The 19,519-nt window shown below is 51.4% G+C and overlaps 2 protein-coding genes across 3 annotated transcripts; both read right to left on the reverse strand.

The window, feature by feature from the left end:
* Positions 1-54: 54 nt before the first annotated feature.
* F2 (coagulation factor II, thrombin) lies at positions 55-9,622 on the reverse strand. Of its 2 annotated transcripts, none has more exons than XM_040602164.1 (14): positions 9,478-9,622; positions 8,391-8,554; positions 7,419-7,443; positions 7,163-7,213; positions 6,533-6,638; positions 6,323-6,453; positions 4,775-5,071; positions 4,259-4,372; positions 3,870-3,996; positions 3,225-3,392; positions 2,720-2,893; positions 2,361-2,539; positions 749-819; positions 55-341 (listed from the first exon to the last, which is right to left on the reverse strand). In XM_040602164.1, exons 1-14 carry the CDS (start codon positions 9,554-9,556, stop codon positions 198-200), a joined length of 1,830 nt encoding a protein of 609 aa, XP_040458098.1. In that variant the 5' UTR covers positions 9,557-9,622; the 3' UTR covers positions 55-197. The 2 variants fall into 2 exon arrangements, with proteins under 2 accessions (XP_040458098.1, XP_040458097.1); XM_040602163.1 differs by having other exon boundaries at positions 8,391-8,557.
* A 6,712-nt stretch (positions 9,623-16,334) lies between these two features.
* ZNF408 (zinc finger protein 408) lies at positions 16,335-19,516 on the reverse strand. The gene is made up of 3 exons (XM_040602061.1): positions 19,294-19,516; positions 18,982-19,220; positions 16,335-18,302 (listed from the first exon to the last, which is right to left on the reverse strand). The coding sequence occupies exons 1-3, from the start codon at positions 19,461-19,463 to the stop codon at positions 16,396-16,398; spliced, it is 2,316 nt and encodes a 771-aa protein (XP_040457995.1). The 5' UTR covers positions 19,464-19,516; the 3' UTR covers positions 16,335-16,395.
* Positions 19,517-19,519: the final 3 nt, after the last annotated feature.

Here is a 19,519-nt window from a genome sequence, read left to right on the forward strand (position 1 = left end):
GTGACTGCTTAGATTCAAGTGCAGCTAAACTCAGCATGAACAAAAGGAAGAAGATGGGTTTGAGAACTTTTATTTTCAAGGGACAACACTCTCCTTTGAGTTGTAAGGATGTGACTGCTTTACTTCGGGATCTTCTGTGCTAATGTTTTTAAGAAGTGGAGCATTGTAGCAAGACTGAGAGCAAGTAGATGCTTCCTTTATTGCCCGTGTTTTTCAATGGCTTTTCGCATCCACTTTTTCAGGCGGAATACATGGGTATAAAATCCATATTTGCCATCTCGGTCACAGCCTTCTCCCCATGAAACTATTCCCACTTGATACCAACGGTTGTCGTCAGGGTTCTAAAGCAAAGAAAAATAGGATTAGCACAAGGAGCAAGAGACTTTCAGATCTAAGCCTTGAGTGTGCCCCAGCCTGTTTAGTGGTGGATACTGGTTTGGAATTCAGACTGGCATCTACTAGATGACATAGCATGTTGGAGTCATTTTTGTCTTTACTCTTAAACCTCTAAGTGAGAATTGGCCAGCACTCATACATTCTGTAGCTGATCTCCATACGTGCTGAGAACTCAGTACAGGAATGGGGCTGGATGACTGCAGGGTTCGTCTCAGTTGCGCAGCTTGGGCACGAGATGGGCTTGCTTCAGCCACGTGGCAGTCTGTCTGCTGCTGGTTTTTTAGACTATTAAGAAAGTTCAGCGTAGCACAAACCTAGCTCCATATGTTTTATGAGCTTAACTTGAACATACCTTCATTACAAAAGGTCCCCCACTGTCACCTTCACAGGCATCTCCTCTCTTTGAGTCTTCAGGACTGTAACCTACAGGCAAGAAGAAAGTTGGGCATTTGACTGCAGGGGGAGTGCCTGGTGTTGGCTGTCTCTTTCCCTCAAAGTATTGCTGCATAAATTTTCCAAGAACTATGAGATGGCTTACTGCTTCTGTCTACTAAATTTAAGCCTAATAGTTACCTTAGCTGTTTGACATGTAATATAAACAACTAACTCTGCTTCTGTCTTTGCAGCATTCCTGAATCCACCATCCGTGCTCTCATTCAGTTTCCTTTCATGAGAATTGCCGTCAGTGTCAGCTGCCACTGTGTTCAACAGCTGTAGCTTGCACTGCTGAGCTCTTCATTTGTCTTAAACTTCTCCGTGTGTAATATTCCATGTACCCTGTTCTTTCATTCTGTTTACTATAGAGACACGTTGCCATCCTAATTTTCACCTTCCTGTCATTCTGCAGGCTCTGTTCTTTCTGTTCCCCAACTGTCTGTCTTCCCTTTCCTCTTTGTAGCAAGACTGTAGGAATTCACTTTAGTTCATCAGGAGTTAGTGTCTTTGCATTTTCCCATCACCTTTTCTGCTGTATGTCTGCATCTTGGCTATTTTTTCAAGAATCTTGTCTTGAAAAAGAAACCATAAGAACACTGTATTGTCAGTATGCTCAAAAAACTGGCTTCCATCCCCTAACTCAAGCAACTGTGTGCATTATTAGATGCAAGCAACACAAACTCAGTCAAAAATCACTGGAGATTTGTGTATAGGATCTGGTAAAGTCTGTGCAAATGAAGCATACAGCAGAAAGTATGGAAGTGGTTACATAAATCCCTAGTCTCTTTGTAGCTTGAGTTCTGTGTTTGCTTCCATTCTCCCTCAGAAAGGGTATAGTGCCAGAAGAGACTTATGAAAGTACAACAAGGATTATCAAGTACAGAATGCCTTCTATATTAGGAAAGATTAAATAAATGCCTCTCAGCTTGGAAGAGAAACGACAGAGCTGTAAAGGGTCCATAAAATAGCATATGACACAGAATTTTTTTTCCTATGAGTATAGATGTGTACCTCTTCAAATGTATTGGGAAACCTAACATGAGGAATTAACATTTTTCACACGTGCGTAACTGCGCTGTGGAGCCTCTTGCCACAGAAGTTGTGGTGGGTGTCAGTATGAACAGGCTCCAAGAGGTGGAGATGAGCCAGCAGAGAAGAGGGAGTGGTTTGGCTACTGTGTAGGCTCACTGGTGTGCAGTCTTTAATTTAGGAAGCCACTGAACTGTTCTGTATACCGGTGGAAAAAATAATTTTATGTGTGCTCAGTTCTCTCACGGCTGTTGCTGATACCTAGCAGAGCCATGCCTTCAGTTAGCCTGCCGTTGCACGGTGTTAGAAACTAGTCAGAGCTGTAAGTTCTCCAGCCTTCCTGTTTTCTGAGAGCTGAAAATCCTTATCATAGAAAGTTACTCTTTATGGAGGACACTTGCAAATCTGTCAGAAAGTAACCTTGCTGCCTGAGCCCCACCAGGAGCTCCGAGCCCTTGTCTTCTGTGACAAGTTGCCCTTGTGTCTCCAGTGCTGCTTACCTGCACAGAACATGTTGTCAGTGACTTTAACTTTGGTGGATGCCTTGCAGATGTTTTGGTCTACAATGGGCACATTGAGCTGTTGCAGAACCGTGGGGAGGTTGCTTGGGCTAGTGGCCCATGTTTCTTTCAAGTTTCCCCAACCAGTTACCCGCCCTTTGTAACCTGCCAGCATTAGCCTGTGGAAGGAAGCATGAATATACTCAAATGAATTGCAACAGCTTTCTCCCGCCTGGCTCTCTTGCTGCAAGTAGCCTAAATAAAGCATCTTTTTCTGGGGTTGGTTTTTTTTTTTTTTTGAAGGCCCAAAGGATGCTTTTGTCGCCTGTGTTTTTAGGACTGTGGGACAGTGTCCTCACCTCTGCACGACCTGTTTGGTAGGCAGGCAGACAGGATGGATGTAGTCACTGAAGATCATTGGCCTCTTCAAGTGCATGAGTGCAATATCTCGGTCCATGTTCTCTTTCCAGTTGTACTTGGGATGGATGATGATTTTATCCAACAGAGCAATCTTCTCTTTATCCTTCTCATATCTGAAAGAGTCATGAAGGAAAGACCTTGCTGTGCCTTAGCAACTGAGTCTTCTGGGGTTCATGATGCTCTCAGGCACTGTGTACCCTCTGAGACAATACTGTCTTTACATGGGAGCACCCCTTTAGAATTTCCATGCCTCTGCCTTCCCCTTCATTTTAACCTTTAGGATCAGCAAGAGCAGCAAACGGCAGCTCCATTAGATCCCCTTTGTAGAGGCATGTGACATTGGCTATGGATGTTTCCTTGGATACTGAGTGACAGCACAACCTCACCGTATCTCATTACTCCAAGAGGAAGGCTAGTTCATTCTCATGTCATCCAGGCTCTTACTTTGCCCTTATGTGCTTGCCAATCCGCACCAAGATGTCGTTTGTAGTTAAGTTCTTGTCCCAGGGTGGATAATAAAGACAATGAGCAGCAGTCAAGATCCAGCTGTCACTGATGAGGCTGGCACCACACAGCAGCTCTTGAGGACTCTTCTTGTAGAGCATCACCTGCCTGAGAGACAAGGCGGGAGGAAGACTTAGCAGGACTAAGGGCATGGCTGGCTGAATGGACCTTGGTGTCATGCAGAAAGAGCAAAATTTGCAATAAGCAGAGAAGAGTGTTGCACTATGCTGACAAAGACAACTGCATAACTGGCTCCTAGCAGAAGTCTTCCATTTGTATGTAGTCAGCCATTTACCCTGTTTACTTCACCTGGAGAGGTTTTCTCTTCCCCTCTGCTCTAGCAGAGCAGGAAAGAGGAAGAGGCAAAGGTGAAATACACCAGTGCACGCACTTTCCCAGGTGGTTGTGTGCTTGGCTCGAGGAGAGTTTCTTTTCAGCTATTTCAGTACTGCCCTGTCCACCACTTGGAGAAGCTTTGATTGGAAACCATAACACCTGCATGCTGCCATGTTTTTTCCCCTTGCTTGAACCAAAGAGAAGGGAGACACAATTCCCTATGAAGGACTATGCAAAGATATCACTTACCAGGGGGAGCTGCCAACTTCTGCGTCATCCCCATGGACAACTCTGCCTCCCATGTAGGACGCCAGCAGCTCCTTCTCACTTTTGTCTGTTACCTTTTTCTTCTCAAATAAAGGACGAGTGCCACAGTCTGAAAAAACAGGCAATCTGGCTTTGTTACTTGACCTGATTCACAACGGAGAAACAGCTGCAGTCAGCATGCTAAGCTGGAAGAGCCTAGGAAGGAAGTAACTGGAGATTGACTTTGGAGGGTCCTTCAAGGAATTTAAATATCTCCCTGTGCTTTTGACAGCATTGGCAAGCTGGTGTTTCTGAGGAACAGTGAGTGCCCTGTGAGAAGAAGCTGCAGCCTTTCTACAAAGCGTGGTGCTGTATCTAGAGTTCTTGCTCACCTGCTTCGCCAGAACCAAATGTTTTGTCATCAAAGAAGGTTTTGAACTCTTGAGGAAGGATGGTACGCCCTGATATTCCCTCCAGCTGTTCATTCCCATCCTCTAGCGAGCTGTCTGAGAGAGACAGAAAGACAAACATGGTAGAAGGCTTAGCTACTTTTCTGTATTTATCATATGTTTCCATAATTTTTCCATAATCATCAGCAATGTAAATGTTCCTTTCCATTCCTTCAGATGCATTGTGTGTGTGATGTTTTAAAACCACTGCTCTTTTTAATGCCCCTTGTCTACCATTGGGAGTTTTTAGGGAGAACACCTGAGAGCTATTAACATCTCTATACATGTACGGCAGGTGCCTCTGTGTGGTATTTGGACAAACAGGACTTCCCCATGCATGGTGCACATGCTGCCTCGTCTGTGCCTCCCAGGCTCAGCACTTCACCCCAGTCACACGTGCTGGTTTTGTTTGCCACTGCCTCACAAGTGTGCCTACCCAAACCAATGCAGGCTTCTCACCGCAGTAGTGCAGGTTGCAGTATTCAAAGTTGGGTGGCTCGTCTGTGACACACCAGACACCCTCGTCATCACCGTCTGGGTTCCGACAGTAATTCTCTAGCAGCTTCACCTCTGGATCAATGTGTTTTCCATGGAGCACTGCTTTGGCTTTCTCAGAGTTCCACGGCAGGCACTTTGCTCCAGACACGGTGACCGAGAGGGTCCCAGTGTAAAACATGCCTTTCTCTTGTTCACAGGGCTCCGCTGGGGTTGGTGGTGTGACCCGTGGGGTAAATTCAACTGTTGTCCTTTCCTCACCTGGAAAGACAGAAAGCTGTGATTTAAGACAGCTTTGGGCTCAGAAGTGCTGTCAGCAAACAGCAGCGAAGCCCCTTTACTAAAACCTAGAGTTCCCCAGGGCGTCGTGTTCTGTTGCTCCCACCATGCTCCCGTGCATGTGGTGTCCCTCTACAGTACTGCAGTGGTGGTGGTGGCTCTCTCAACTGGAGGTTAAGGTGAGGCTGGTGCTGTTCACCCTTCTTGCCCTTTAAGATACAAGGGACAATATTGTATTCCTTTCTGGGGTATCTTCAAGAACCAGCTCAAGGGATGGGTAGGTACTTCAGGCATTGTGATGCTGCCGTGTTAGAGCCTCCAATGCCTTTTTCTCAAATGTGTAACTAGACCATATTTGGGGGAGCCTTTTATCATGATGTGCTACTAAAATAGCAAATTTAACTTTTGCCAATGTTTCTATATCTAATGATAAGAAAAAAAAATTGCCTGCCAGATTTTCCACGCTTTTTCTTGCAAGTGTCTGAATGGCTGCAAGCTTCAAGCAGCATTTCCCCAGTGAGCGGGCACCAGATAATCTGCTCTGTGGCAGTCATTTGGCCCCAGGCTGCCTTCTCCTTGTGCTCTGGGAGAATCCCCACATGAAGAACTTCTGCTGTGAGAAGATTCTCTGCTTTCTACTAGTTCTTCCAAGGCAAGACAAGCCGCAGGGGAGACAGCTCTCTATTACGGAAAAGTGGGAAGGTATAAATGTAAGGGGAAAGGTTCTCTTGCCTGTCAAGTGCAATAATAAGGTGTTTTTGCTTTTCTTGAGATTGTGGGTATTAAACTGCACCCCTCTGTATGAGTGGATGTTAAGGTAGGCAGTCAAGTACAAGCTGTAGCATTTTTTTCTTAAAGGTGGGAATTCAGACATAAAAAAAAAACAGTATGACTCCTTGCTGTCACTAATTAGAGGTGCTTTTGAACTGGCAAAACTGCAGTAGATCCCAGAGGACTGCTGTTGCCAGCTTTAATTTACACCTAGATTAGCGTAGTCTAGAGAAACAGTGTATTAGAGGAATTTAGCTAAGGTGTACGTATGAGCAACTCAATGACTTTTCCTCCTCAGCCCCCTTACCCGTTGAGATGCAGCCTCTTTTCTCCATCTGGCCTCTGGTCATGTAAGATCCCTCTTTCCTTACCCTCTCCCCTTCCTTGAGACATCTAGTACCAGTCTGAGTGCAGTGTTCCCTGCCAGCGAAGGGCCTGCCGGGACGCGGCGCTGAGGCATACCGCACACTGGGATGGGACACTCCTCCCGTTCCACTGTTGGGTCTCGAGTGTAGCACCACGGGCCTTCCGAATTGTTGTCTGGGTTCCTGCAGTAGTTCTCGATGAGGTTGGGATAAACCGTGGCATTAAATCTACGAGGAACAGCTGGTTAGCCTGGGAAGGAAGGAGACCCTGGAGAACCCTTCCGGGGTACGCAGGAGACAAACTTACTTCGGTATGTGTGGAAACTTGCTCGTCCACACTTGACATTCAATCCCTGATTTGGTGTAGCTAATTGTCCCCTGATAGTTCTGGCCCAGCCCGTGAGAGCAGTTACCTGTCAAAATACCAACACCGTGTAAGCCAGGGCCGGTGAACAGGGATGTTGCGTTTTTCAAGGTCAGAGGTACCATCCCACAAATCCCTTTAACTTTTGCTGCATGTGTGAGGCTGCGCGAGCAGCGGCGTTCTTTGTGGGGTGGGAAGGGCGCTCTCCTGGAGCCCCTCTGCCTCAGAGGGAGCTCGCCCTGGGGCTCTGTGCTTTGCTTTGGCTGGAGGTGCGGGGCAGAGAGGCTGGCCTTGGGGACACCTCTCTGTGGCTCAAGGAGAAAGGTATCTACCCCGTGCTGTTTCAGTGGCAGAGTTAGGCTGTTTGTGAAATGGTTGTGGGAAAATAAAAGCGAAGATAGGAATTTTAAACTTCCCCTCCCCCCCCCCCCCCCCCCCGCTGCTGTTTTTCTTTCTAATCAGGTGCCTCCACCAACTTTAGATTTATTTTTATTTTTTCTTACAACCTCTGCAGGAAGCAAGTTCCTGGCATGCACCGCATCTTGGAGATAGAGGTTAACGTGTATTTCTTACCTTCTAGACAAGCATTCAGAGCCGTCCTGGACTTTCTCAGGCCCTGACATACTAGCAAAATAAGAAAAAAGAAACACGTTATATGAAAGAACTCCAAATAACCATCTTAGTTTTAACTAGTTTGTCATCTAGGGACAAAATGCAAGTGCTTTGTCCTGGAAAGTGAGCTCTCGTAAGAGGGTAGGGAGCCATCTCCAGGATGGGACAGTGCATCCTAAGGGATAGCATAGCACGTGCATGACTGGAAGCAACTTACCTTGGTATTTTGACCAAAATGCTTCCTGTAAAAAACAAACAAACAAGAGACACAGAACATCAGACCTTGCTTAGCTGCTGTAATTCAAACCAGCAGGAGAACGCCCCATCACAACACATGGAACAGACTAACTACGCTCTGTTTCGATATCAATTGCTACGGGGTCCAGCAAAGTAAAAAATGTGATATAAAACCATTTTCCCATTCATCAGACCCAGGAATCAAGAGAGTATTGCTGTTTCTAAAAAGACCAAAGATGCTTACAACCTTCATCGACCTGCAGAGGAAGCAGAGCCTGAGCGACAGTGCAGAAGTCCAAGGAGCTGAACCTAGAACTTCGAAGGCCACAGTTCTTTGGATCTACATCTGCTGCGCAGCCTCGGGGTGAATGTATAAAAACACTTCACAGAGGTAACCCTAACTCCTGTTTATCTGTTTACTGTTGTATTTATGGGTGTGGAATTCAGCATGCATACTGGCTTTGGAGCTAGGAGCAAATCCCAAAAGGATGCAGAGCAACTTTAGGGGAGGGAGTGAGTCTGAAAGTCGGAAGAAGGAACGGACTGTGCAAAAGCTTCAGCTCAAAGGAGCTTGAGGCACCTGCACTCAGTGTTTGGTGGCTAAGTGAGCTCTTCTGCGAGTGTCTTAGACTGTGACGGTTCAAATTCATGTGGCACCGTGCTGAACTAGTAGAAGATGCAGTTCAGGACTGATAGGAAGACTCTCCGTTTCATGCTTAAAGTAGAAAGGGAGGGAAAAGAACCTGAGCTTTGAGCTGCATTCCCTGGAGTGGCTCCAAGAAGGAAGCTCCTGAAGGGAGCCTCAGCTCTCCCTGGAGCACACACGCATCAGCCTCATTTGGTTCACAGCACCGAGTCTTACAACCCCAGCCCCTGGCTGCGTGTGTGACCTGCTGGTCTCTCACTACAGGGATCGGCTAAGGGCATGTTTCCTGGGAACCCCCGTACGTACCGTCTGAACGGTGGATTCAAGGGCTTCAAAAGCCTCCTCATAACTGCATATCTCCTCCAGGCACTCCCGCTCCAGGTTTCCCTTAAGCATCTCTTCCAGAAATCCCTTGTTGGCACGTCGTGGGCGCTTGAGCAGTGACAGTGCCTGCCCCTTTTCCAGGAAAACTGCTGGGTCAGAACACTGCCAGTCAAAGGGGAGCTTGCAGTGGGAGGGCCCCTTTGTCTCCCCTTTCGGTTTCCAAAAATCACACGCAGCTGACATGATGATCCCACAGCCCAGCCTCCCCCAGTGCACCATGCAGAGGAGAAGCACCGTCAGGTCTACCCCTGATGATCAGAGCAGGCTCTCTAGAATTCATCTGTCAGGGCTCGCATCAGTAACAAAAGTGACGGGAATCCTCTGCTATCCTTGGCAAAGCTGCTCTGCTCATACGCAGTTTGGTAGAGGTTTGTTTGCTTGGAGCCTCCTACTGCTCCCTGCCAGCCACTGTGTTTCTGTCTTGCCAGCCTCAGACCACTCCGATAGGTACAGCTTGGTTCTGTCTTCGTGGTCTGAGACCTGTAGACAGGTCTTCCCCTACACAGAAGCGGGTCAGAGAGGACCTAACCTCATGCCAAGAAAAGACAGATGAATTGGAGGCCCTAATAAGAAAAAAGGAGTAGTGAGCAGGAAGGTGGCATTGCTGCGTATGACCTCGAGTTTAGATAAGGCATAGCTGGGAGGCAATGGAGAGTTGCAGCCACCCAGGTCAGCTGAGGAACTCTAGCCCAAAAAGGCCCACAGTTGTATCACACGTGGTTCTGGGCTGAGCCACATTCCCCCTCCCCACCATCTCCCAGGTGACCCGCAAAATCCACAGAGCTGTTGTCACCAGCTGCTGGCTGCTGCTGCCTCCTCCTGTGCAGGAAAGCCCCATGCTCACCCCACTCTTGGCACCCTTTCGCTCCCAACTTCAAGCTTTTAGAAGGTCCTCCTCCCTTACCAAGAAAACCTACCACTGGCTTTACCCCTGGGAACAAATAACCCCATCGTTCTTCCTCCTGCCACCCGCTGGTCCTGTCCTTTCCGTGGTGCCGGTGAGGCTTACCTCCATCGTGGCTCAGCGTGAGGTGCAGGAGGCTAGACAAGAGCAAGCCCCGCAGCACGCTGGTGCTGTCCCGCGCCATGCTGCACAGCCCTGGCTGCAGGGGAAATGCGAAGGGAGCAGAATCAGCGGAGTCACAGCCCCGCTGGGTTAATATTGAACCAGAATGAAGAAAGAGGACTCCAGAGGTCGTGGTGTGTCAGGGACAGTGGGACTGAGGCTTCTTTTATCCCTCCTCTTTTGGCATCTCTCCCTCCCTTCAGGGCATCTTCCGTTCCTTTCTTGATTGGTGGAAGCCAAGCAAAATGTCTCTGGATCCCCACGGGACTAAAATTAGCATCCCATTTTGTAATGGGGAAGATGGCATGAGGAGAGAGAGGACAAGCTCGTCCCAGGGCACAGGGAGAACGGGCTGGCACGGCGAGGTCCCTGCCAGCTCACAGCCACCCCAGCCGGAGCAGCCTGCTCCTTTTCCCTCCTTGCCACTCTGCTCCTTGCAGCTCTTGGCTCCAGTGCTGCCTCCCCGCCACGCTGTTCTCGGAGGCTGTACCCTCGTAGCCTCACACGCAGCAAGACTTTGAGAGCTCCTTAGCTGTTCCAAGTCCTTCTCCTATTTTTAGCTGCAAGCCCCACTGGCTTTTTCCCCTAGAGTCCAGTTGTCTTTTCTCCCTGCAGCTATCAGCAAGCTCAGCCCCAGCTATTCTGGCACCAGAACACACAGTTTAAGTCTCTCCCATCTCCCTCGCCTCTGCCAGGGAGCAGAAGGGGTGCCTGCAACAGCTCATGCGGAATTTAAATTTTCTTCCCAGTTATGTCAGCAGTGCCATTGGCAGTGCACGCTTCCCACTGCGCTACAATTCCCAGTGGAGTGGAAGAGGGTGAAGCAGCATGATGTTTGGGCTCCCACTTTTACTTCCACCCAGTAGAACGTACAAAAGTATCTCCAAAAGGAAACAGAAGCTCTGACGAGCCTGGAGCTTGCACGCCCAAAACCAGCCAGAAAAACAAGGGTTTTCAGGAACAGGGAGGCAGGAATAGTCTGGATGTCATGACATCAGCTAGCATGGCAAGACTACCAAGGGCTACTGGAGCTGGGAAAAGTAACGATTCCTACAGCAAGCAGAAAATTGGCAGGGTGAGAAACCAGCAGAAGAAAGCCGGGCAGGGTGGGGGCAGCCTCAGGAATTGCCACATGGCACAAAAGAGCTTTCTCCCAGCAGGGAGCATGTTTTGTGCTGTGCCTCCGTGCAGCAGATACATCTGTAATGTTTGTCTCCATAGAAGGAGTGCAAATATTAGCATTAGGGTGGCTGAGGAATGACTGTGGCCACTGGTACAAAGAGCAGTTGCAGAGGCTCACTCCCTCATCTAAGAGGATCATCTTTTCTCACCCATGCACACCCCTGGACTTCGGAGAGATACTTTTAGGGACGGCTGGGTTGTCCCAGGTGGAGATAACCTGGGTGGAGAAGCGTGTGGAGGCAGGATTAGGCACAACCCTAGAAACACCCCGTGTTACTTAGCAAGGGGAAGCAGCGTTCAGGCGGAGCGTGCAGGCAGGGACACAAAGGAGGTGTCAGGGTGCAGACAGGTTTTGAAGAGTGGTGAGGTCAGAGCTGCTGCCACCCCACGCGGCAGCGTCTCTGGTAGGAGAAGGTACAAACAGCCCCACATTTGTGTGAGCCCAGCAGAGGACCTTGCTCGACTGTCATCGAATCATGGGATCAGTGAGGCTGGAAAAGACCTTTAAGGTCATCGAGCCCAACCGTCACCCCAGCACTGCCCAGCCCAGCCCTAACCCGTGTCCCCAAGTGCCACAGCTGTGCAGTTCTTGAACACCTCCAGGGATGGCGAGGCCACCATGTCCCTGGGCAGCCTGTCAGTGCCTGACCACCCTGTCCATGAGGGAATTGTTCCCGGTACCCCACCTGAACCTCCCCTGGGGCAGCTGGAGCCCGTGTCCCCTCGCCCTGTCGCTTGTTCCCTGGGAGCAGAGACCGACCCCCCCTGCCCACAGCCCCTGCCAGGCAGCTGCAGGGAGCGACCGGGCCCCCCCAGCCCCCTCCTCTCCAGGCTGAGCCCCCCCAGCCCCCGCCCGGCTCTGGACACGCTCCAGCCCCTCAGTGTCCCTCTGGCCGTGAGGGGCCCAGAGCTGAGCCCAGGGCTCGAGGGGCGGCCTCCCCCGTGCCGAGCGCAGGGGGACGGGCACTGCCCCGGCCCCGCTGGCCACGCCGTGTGGGACACCAGCCAGGGCGCTGCTGGCCTCCTGGGCCACCCGGCCCAAGCAGCATAGCATCAGCCCCTGCCACGCTGCACAGTTAGTGTGTCTGTTCTGAAGTTCACCAGTGTCACGGTCCTCAGGGGTTTTATAGGATTTTCTTGGAAGTAAACAACTCTTTGCCATGCCTGCTGTCAATCAAAAGGATGTTCACATAAAAATGTGCTGCTTTGCTCTAAGATAAAAACAAAGACACGGTGGTGGCATCACCACCAGGTGCCAAGTGGCAGCAGCCTGTAGGCTCCTTGGTTGGGATTAGCCAGGTAAATTTATGCTGTGGCAAAGTGGTACATCTGTGTGGCACTGGCCTGCACCTTCTCATCTCAACTCATTACATGGATCACCAGAGTATTTCCCTTCATTACAGCTTCCAATGTTCTCAGTCTTTTTTTTTTTTTCATTCCTGCATATCTCTCTCTGTCTCCTCTTTATGTTAACCAGGGAGCCTTTATGCTGCAGCTTAAGTCAATCTATTTATGCATAGATTTTTACCATCTTTTTGTTTTTTCTTTAAAGGAAAGGTGTTAGCACCTTCCATGGTATCATGCATTATATAGGGTTAACTTTAAGCAACACTAGAATATAGCAGTTAAGCTTCATTATCACACAGTTATGAGTATCCTCTAATACTTGCCTATGCCATCTTCCTTTAACGTTACTTCTGGTTTGGTTCCTACATTCCTTCTGTTGCTTAAGGACTTGTTTAAAAAAAAACCACAACCTTTCTGAAACCAACTATTCTGGCACTATGTCTAGCTGCTTCTTTTCCAGTTGCTGTTCTTCTTTCCTTTCCCTCTGTGAAATAGGACAAACCCACCGACCAGGGCCATTGGGTTGTTCACTGTAGCTGCTGAAACCTTTTATCTCAAGATCACTTAAGTTTCAACTATTTCTTTACATTGGTTTTGCTTTATAATTGCAGATTTTTCACTACATCCTGGGACATTTTCCAGCCCTTTCTGATATCTTACAACAATATTAGTAATTAAAGATGCTGGCTCTTCACTTCATAGCCTCTGCTTGTTCTGTAATGTGCTTCTAGGGCTCCTCTCTCCCATTCTGGTGGTTAGCGTGCATCAGCTATCACCTCTCCGGGGACTTTGACTTCCACCCCTCGAACATTTAACTCTTCCATCGATTCACCGTTCCTGTAAACAACTTTTTATTGTTTCGTTTTCTTTCTGCCTTCGCTCAGCCATGAGTGATGGATGCTGTTTTCTTTCTTAGGATAAGAGAGTTAAGATTCATACCTTTACCCTTCCAGCTTTCAGCACAGCTGGGCGTTTTGATCTCTTTCCCTCTGTGAGTTGACTCTTCTTTTTAAGTTAAGAAAGCCTTTGGCAATTGTTTATTTCATATGTAACTATCTTTCCACCTTCCAGGGAGCAGAGTATAGAGGATTTGCCCTTGGCCTATTTCCCTGAGCCTTTCTTTGCCTGCTCTATGACAAGTACAGTTTGCTGGTTGAGTAATTGGGGTGTTCCTCAGTCTGCTCCTGAAGTGAGTTATACTGCTTGATCACCAGCTCTCACGCTTTGGGTGCAATCATAAAGGATGAATCCCCCTCTCCCAGGGGTTCCCTGTCCCTGAGGACGGGAGAGCCACCATGTAGGGAGGACCTCAGGACCCAGAGAATCATCCCCTTCCCTCGGAGCCTGCTGCTGCCTTTTCATTCCAACACCTTGGTCAGGTTTAAGCCAGTTTACAAGTTGGCCGAGGGTTGAACCCTGGCCACGGTGTGAGGTTTGGGTGTAACACTGAAGTTTATGTGCATGCCTGATACCTGGTGAGGCCCCGCCAGCATGAAGGATCCCAACCATCCAACAGACCTGTGCACTTGTCACCCTGGAGCATTGCGGCAGTACGCTGAAGCCCTGGTGGAGCCCTGCCAGCGTGGTGGAGCCCCACCAGCCAGGAAACCAGCGTTTCTGCCTGATGCTGTAAGGGGAGCAGGTGTACATCTCCAGCCAGCCAGGTCATCCACGTGTCTGCTGCCCTGACGCGTAACGATTATTGGCATTGTAACGCACCCATCCTTTTCCTTGCTTTCCTTCTTCCAGCAATGCCTTTCTCACCAGGGTCCTGCCAGCTACACCGGGTGTAATGCACTGGTGCAAGTGTTTGTTATGGATCCCGGTAGGAAGGGCACTCGGAGCACATAATGTATTAATTAAAATATCTTTATCAGACGTAACACAAGAAAGGGTATAGCTTTAGATTACCAGACACCCCTTCAGCTGCTGCAAACATCAAGTTGTACAGCATCGGACAGATACCTAGTTGGGCCATGGCACGCTGCACAGATTCCATCTACGTTGAAGTTCACCAGCATCAGAGTCTTCAGGGCTATTATGGGATTTTATTAGGAGTAAACAACTTTATTCATTATTTTGCTGTCAAGCAAAAGGTTGTTCACCTAAGAACATGCTGCTTCTAAGATGAAGACAAAGACACGGTAGTGGCATCAGTGGGAGCCACCTGTGGGCTCCTCAGTCAGGATTAGCTGGCTGAGTTCATCCTGCTGCCGAGTGATACGCGCAGCTCAGCACAGATCTGCCCCTACCTACCCACATCAACTGTTAGGTGAGTAACAATTCTGTGAAGACCTCCTAATTCCTAATTGCTCCTACTTTTTCTCTCCTGTTATCTCAGAATAAAGAAGGTAGTCACAGGTCAGCAGATTAAGCAATAGGGGCCTGGATTCTCCCCTTCCCCCAGCTGCTCCCCGTTCCCTCCCGACTCTGCCGTGACAGAGGGCACATGCTTCAAACATAGCGCACGAGCCCAGCTCCAGTGAGAACACTTTGCAGCTGTGTCAATATTTGAAAACTGCAAGTTAGGATTGGCACCAAGGGGAGAGCAGCAGGAAGCACTGCAGCTTCAAATATGAGCCTCCCTCACACGCCCGTGTTCCCACTGGTCTGTCTCCAAGCTCTGAGGGCAAAGACTGAGCTCATCTGCCCCCTGACTTTGAAGAAAATAGCTAAAAATAAGGACATCCAAAGGTTCGTTCGGTGAATTCACCTTCCATCCTCGCTTTACATCAAAGTGTCGTTGACCCAACTCTAGCACCTTATCCGCAAACTGGTTGTAAAAGTTTATGGAAAAAAATTGAATGCAGAAACCACAGAGTAACTTTTCAGATTGCCACATTGCTGCAGCCGTAGCACCCCAAAAGGGAACAGTGTTACTGATGATCCCCCGGTGACAATATACCCTCCTCCTCTGCAGTGGGCATAAAAAGCCCAGAGAATTTAAGCCCCTAAACTAAACTTTTGGGGAAATGCAGATGTTAGAAAGGTGCAAGACAGAGAGCAAGAACAGCTAAAACTGAGATGCAGCAAATGAAAGCAAGGTTTAACAGGTTAAAAAGGGAGTGCAAAGTGGGCAGGTCTGAAAGACCTGTTAGGTCTCTTTTCAGTCTCTTCCTATGAGGTCAAGTTCACGTGGCATCAGGAACTGTGCACTTCCTGAAACAGGACCAGTTCCTGTCAGCGTGCCTCAGCTGGCAGATGAGCACTGAAGACGGTGGAGTAGTGGGAATACTGGGGTGTAGTGGCAGTGGTGCTGTCTTTTATCTCTTTAGTGCAGGAGCAGGAAAGAAGTGTAAGAGAGGAAGCAAGCGTGTGAGAAAAACAAGGGGAACAGATCAATGAACCAAACTTGAATGTGGAGGAGAAAGACAAGATCTGAGCAGACGAACTGTTGAACCCTTACCTGGAGAGGTGAGGAGTCTGCTGGCTGGCAACAGTGAAAATTACACTGTAAAACGCTACTCGCACAGCGAGACACGAACCTATCCTTCCATCTCCTCAGATAGACCATCCAGTCACCCCAAGGCCAGGAAGCTGACAGCAAGCAAAACAGTAGAGAAGGAACACGCAGCCCTAGCCCCAAGGCAGGACTTCACTTTTGCTAATTTTGAAAAATGTTCTTCAAAAAACCCACAAGCAACACCTTGTAAACACTTGGGAAGCTTCTACCCAGCAACATCTGGCATCAGCATCACCTTCAAATGATCAGAAGTGCTACTGAGCTCCAAAAGTGAAAGCCCAGGAAAGTGCTTGAATAGCAACAATTAATTAAAAGAAAACTTGAAAGGAAGGCATTGTTCAAATCCACTGCTTTGAGATTTTTCCTGCCTTCCCTACAGAAGTCCCGCAGCGCCTTGCCGCACACGGTGCACAGGTGGGCCTCGCCTGTGTGGGAGATGAGGTGTCGCCGCAGCTCTGGCAGCTTGGGGAAGGCGTCGCCGCAGAAGCGGCACTTGTAGGGCTTCTCTCCTGTGTGCAGCCGGAGGTGCTCGCGCAGTGTGTGACCCACTGACAGCCTAACAGAGGCAGAGCAGAAGCACTGCTCATTAATGCTGTGGGCGCCTTCTCTAAAAAGTGATTTCTACCAACAGCCAGTGCCTTCCCTGCACCAGGACTGGCCTGTGCCACGTGTAGGCTCATAGCTCCAAGGAGCAGCTACTGAAAAGACCTGGGTCTGCACACGCAGTCGCCTCCAAGACTGCTAATTCTGCCTGGGGCTGAGCCGCAGGGCCTTATTACCACAGAGAGACAAAAGAGCTAGGTTTTTGGTTGGTTTTTTTTACCCCACTTTAATAAGTACAGAAGATCAGCCAGGGCAGGCTGGGATAGTCAGGTCCCAGTCTCGACCTCCACCACTTCTGCCACTGCTCCAAAGCCCACCCCCTCCTGGATGATGACCACATCACTCAGTGAGCCCTCATCCTGCACTATAATGCATTTGTCCTCATGCTTGGAGATGGTGATTTCAATGATGTCCTTTGCTGATGGCAAATGTCCAGCGGCCCTCCCATGTGCCCCAGGATCTGGGGGGCTGCTTTGAGATGGGTAAGTAGCAACGCAGTGACCACTGGCTGTGATCAGCAGCTCAGACTCATTCGCTGGTCCCGGCACCTCCACCATGAGCAAGGTGGGCTCTGCTGCAACCTCTTCCTGGCGGGCCTTCCTCTGATGCTCTTTCCTCGCTGCCTGGGGTAGAGCCACAGCAAGCGGGGCCACCGCAGTGGCGAGTTCCTGAGGGTCTTTTTCCAACTTGTGAGTCAGGACATGGCGTGCAAGGCTCTGGGGAAGGGTGTAGCCCATGCCACAGAGCTCGCATTTGTAGGGCTTGCCAGCCAGGTGGGATTTCTGATGGCGCCGCAGCTTTGTGGCCAGGGTGTAGGACTTGCCACACTGCTCACAGCGGAAAGGGCGCTCGCCTGTGTGCAAGCGCTCGTGAGCACGCAGCGTGTGGGGGTCCCGCAGCGCCTTGCCACACACGGTGCACAGGTGGGCCTCGCCTGTGTGGGAGATGAGGTGTCGCCGCAGCTCTGGCAGCTTGGGGAAGGCGTCGCCGCAGAAGCGGCACTTGTAGGGCTTCTCTCCCGTGTGCAGCCGGAGGTGCTCGCGCAGGTTGCTCTGCTGTCGGAAGTCCTTGCCGCAGTAAGGACAAGCGTAAGGGCGCTCCCCCGTGTGCAGGCGCATGTGGTTGCGCAAGGAGCCAGGGTTGGCCAGGTAGCGTCCACATATGGCACACTGGCATCCCTTGGGACCAGCTGGGCCAGTCCCAGTGGCCAGGTGGATCTTCCTGTGAATGCGGAGAGAGGGGCGGCGTGCAAAGGCCTTGCCACACTGCTTGCAGGAGAAGGGGCGCTGGCCAGTGTGCAGGACCTGGTGCTCCTGCAAGTCCCGTTTGGTGCGGTAAGCCTTGTCACACTGGGTGCACTGGAAGGGCCGCAGGCCCCGGTGGGCCAACACGTGGGCCTTGAAGCTCTCCTCTGAACTGTAGCTCTTGCCACACTCTGTGCACAGGAAGGGCTTGTGGCCAGTGTGGACAAAACGGTGCTTCTTGAGGTGGCAGAGCTGCAGGAAGGCTTTACCACACTCCCCACAGCGGTACCTGCGCTTGATCATCTCTTTCTGGGCCGGAGCTTTTGGTGGGGCGCCTGGGCTGCCAGAATGACCCCCCACCAGCTCCGTATACTCCTCTGGCCCCTCCAGTGGGCCCTTCCCCCCATGCTCTGGGGATGCCAGTCTGGAGTCTTTGGAAGCTTTGCTCTCTTTCTCACAAGTCTCTACACTCTCTCCTTTGGAAGGACTGGGCTGCTGGGATTCCTGCCCAGCTGTCCCACCATTGCAGTCTTGGAGGCAATTCTGGAGCTGGATGGCCAGAGTATGCACCTTGCATGGCTTGCCAACCAAGGGAGCACCGAGTTGAACCCTGCTTAAGGGTGCCAACAGATCCACGTCTCCTGGATATGCTTCTTTATGCCCCATCTTCACTTTTTCTGCTGCAGATCCGGGATCCACACCCTTGTCAGATTCTTCCTTGCACCTGCCGTTGACCTTAACGGTTGAGATGGTCTCAAAGTGCCGGTTCTCAGTCCTCAGCACCTCGGTTTGCCACAGCTCACGTTCAGAAGCTGTGCTTTCCTCATCTTGCAGCCTGTGGAAATGTTTGGCGGCAGGCCTGCTAACCGCAGCAGGGGCATCTAGGACTGAGGCTTCATCAGCTACTGCCTTGGAGACATCAGCATCCCCTGCACAAACACAAAAGCATGGCAGGTGAATTAACGCTGGCTGTTGTTATATGACATGATTGCTGGTGGATCAAAGGAACATGAGCACTGGAGACAGATACTCTGCTACGCAGTAATCCTGGGGCTCTGGCATGAAAACCATTGCTTTTATGACCTTTTGTTCTTTTCAACTGGGGAAGGACAAGAGGAAACAGCCTCAGGTTGTGCCAGGGGAGGTTTAGATTGGGAATGAGGCACAGTTTATTCACAGAAAGCGTGGTCAGGCACTGACAGGCTGCCCAGGGGGGCATCGTCATCCCTGGAGGTGTTCAGAAACCGCGCAGCTGTGGCACCTGGGGACACGGGTTGGGGTGGGCTGGGCACTGCTGGGGTGACGGTTGGGCTCGATGGTCTCAAAGGGCTTTGCCAACCGGGACGACTCTGTGATTCTAAGGTGGGGGGGTGTCTGTGCTCCCTCAGCACAAACGGCGCCCGTGCGGCACTCCGGCATTCCAGTGGCGGCATTCCTAGGAGGTGCCACCGTGACCAGCCCAAGACCGGGGCCGTTAACAGCGAGGCCGGGCCCGGGCGAGGGCGCACAGGCACCGGGCACAGCCGAGGCCACCCGGCCGCCGAGACCCGGGAGGCCAGGGGGCTCCTTCCCCCCGGGCTGGGACCCGCGACACGGCACGGCACCTACCTGCGGGGGACTCCGCCGTCCCGCCGGGGGCGGCCCTGGGCCCGGCGTCCCGCGCCGCCGCCGTCCCCTCGCCGCGCTCCAACCGCCGCTCCGCCGCCGCGGCCCCGCGGGGCTCCTGGGGCCAGTAGAGCAGCTCCGCGCCCGCCGCGATGGGCCGCCGCGCCCGCAGCTGCCGCCGGCCGCCCGCCCAGCCCAGCGCCACGTTGGCCTCGGCCTCCTCGGGGCTCCGCTGTACCAGGCTGCAAGGCACGGGGCCGCTGCAAGGCACGGGGCCACAGCGGCCGCCCGCCCCGCCGCCGCCCCGCTACTCACCTCACCCAGCCCGCCGCCGCCTCCCCGGGCGGCCCCAGCGGCTCCCCGGGCGGCAGGGCCCGGCCCACGCACCACACGCCGGTCCCCCGCGGCCGGGACAGCGACGGCCCCAGCGCCAGCCCGGGCGGCAGATCCCGCAGCAGCGGGCAGGCCGCGGCCGGGCGCTCCATACCGGCGGAACGGGGCGAAGGGGCGGCGGGCGCGCCCGGACGGCGGGCGGCCGGAC

The sequence above is a fragment of the Falco naumanni genome, chromosome 7, assembly GCF_017639655.2.
Source record: "Falco naumanni isolate bFalNau1 chromosome 7, bFalNau1.pat, whole genome shotgun sequence".
NCBI lineage: Eukaryota > Metazoa > Chordata > Aves > Falconiformes > Falconidae > Falco > Falco naumanni.

Bases quoted from the DNA above. Each gene is read 5' to 3' on its own strand.
- F2 (XM_040602163.1), bottom strand. From the start codon at position 9,556: ATGGCGCGGGACAGCACCAGCGTGCTGCGGGGCTTGCTCTTGTCTAGC. The intron at 2,540-2,719 runs GTGAGGACACTG...TTCCTTCCACAG, and splicing joins ACCAAACAGGTCGTGCAGAG to GCTAATGCTGGCAGGTTACA. The intron at 342-748 runs GTATGTTCAAGT...TCTTTGCTTTAG, and splicing joins GGGGACCTTTTGTAATGAAG to AACCCTGACGACAACCGTTG.
- ZNF408 (XM_040602061.1), bottom strand. From the start codon at position 19,463: ATGGAGCGCCCGGCCGCGGCCTGCCCGCTGCTGCGGGATCTGCCGCCC. The intron at 19,221-19,293 runs GTGAGTAGCGGG...CGTGCCTTGCAG, and splicing joins GCGGCGGCGGGCTGGGTGAG to CCTGGTACAGCGGAGCCCCG. The intron at 18,303-18,981 runs GTAGGTGCCGTG...GTGTTTGTGCAG, and splicing joins GACGGCGGAGTCCCCCGCAG to GGGATGCTGATGTCTCCAAG.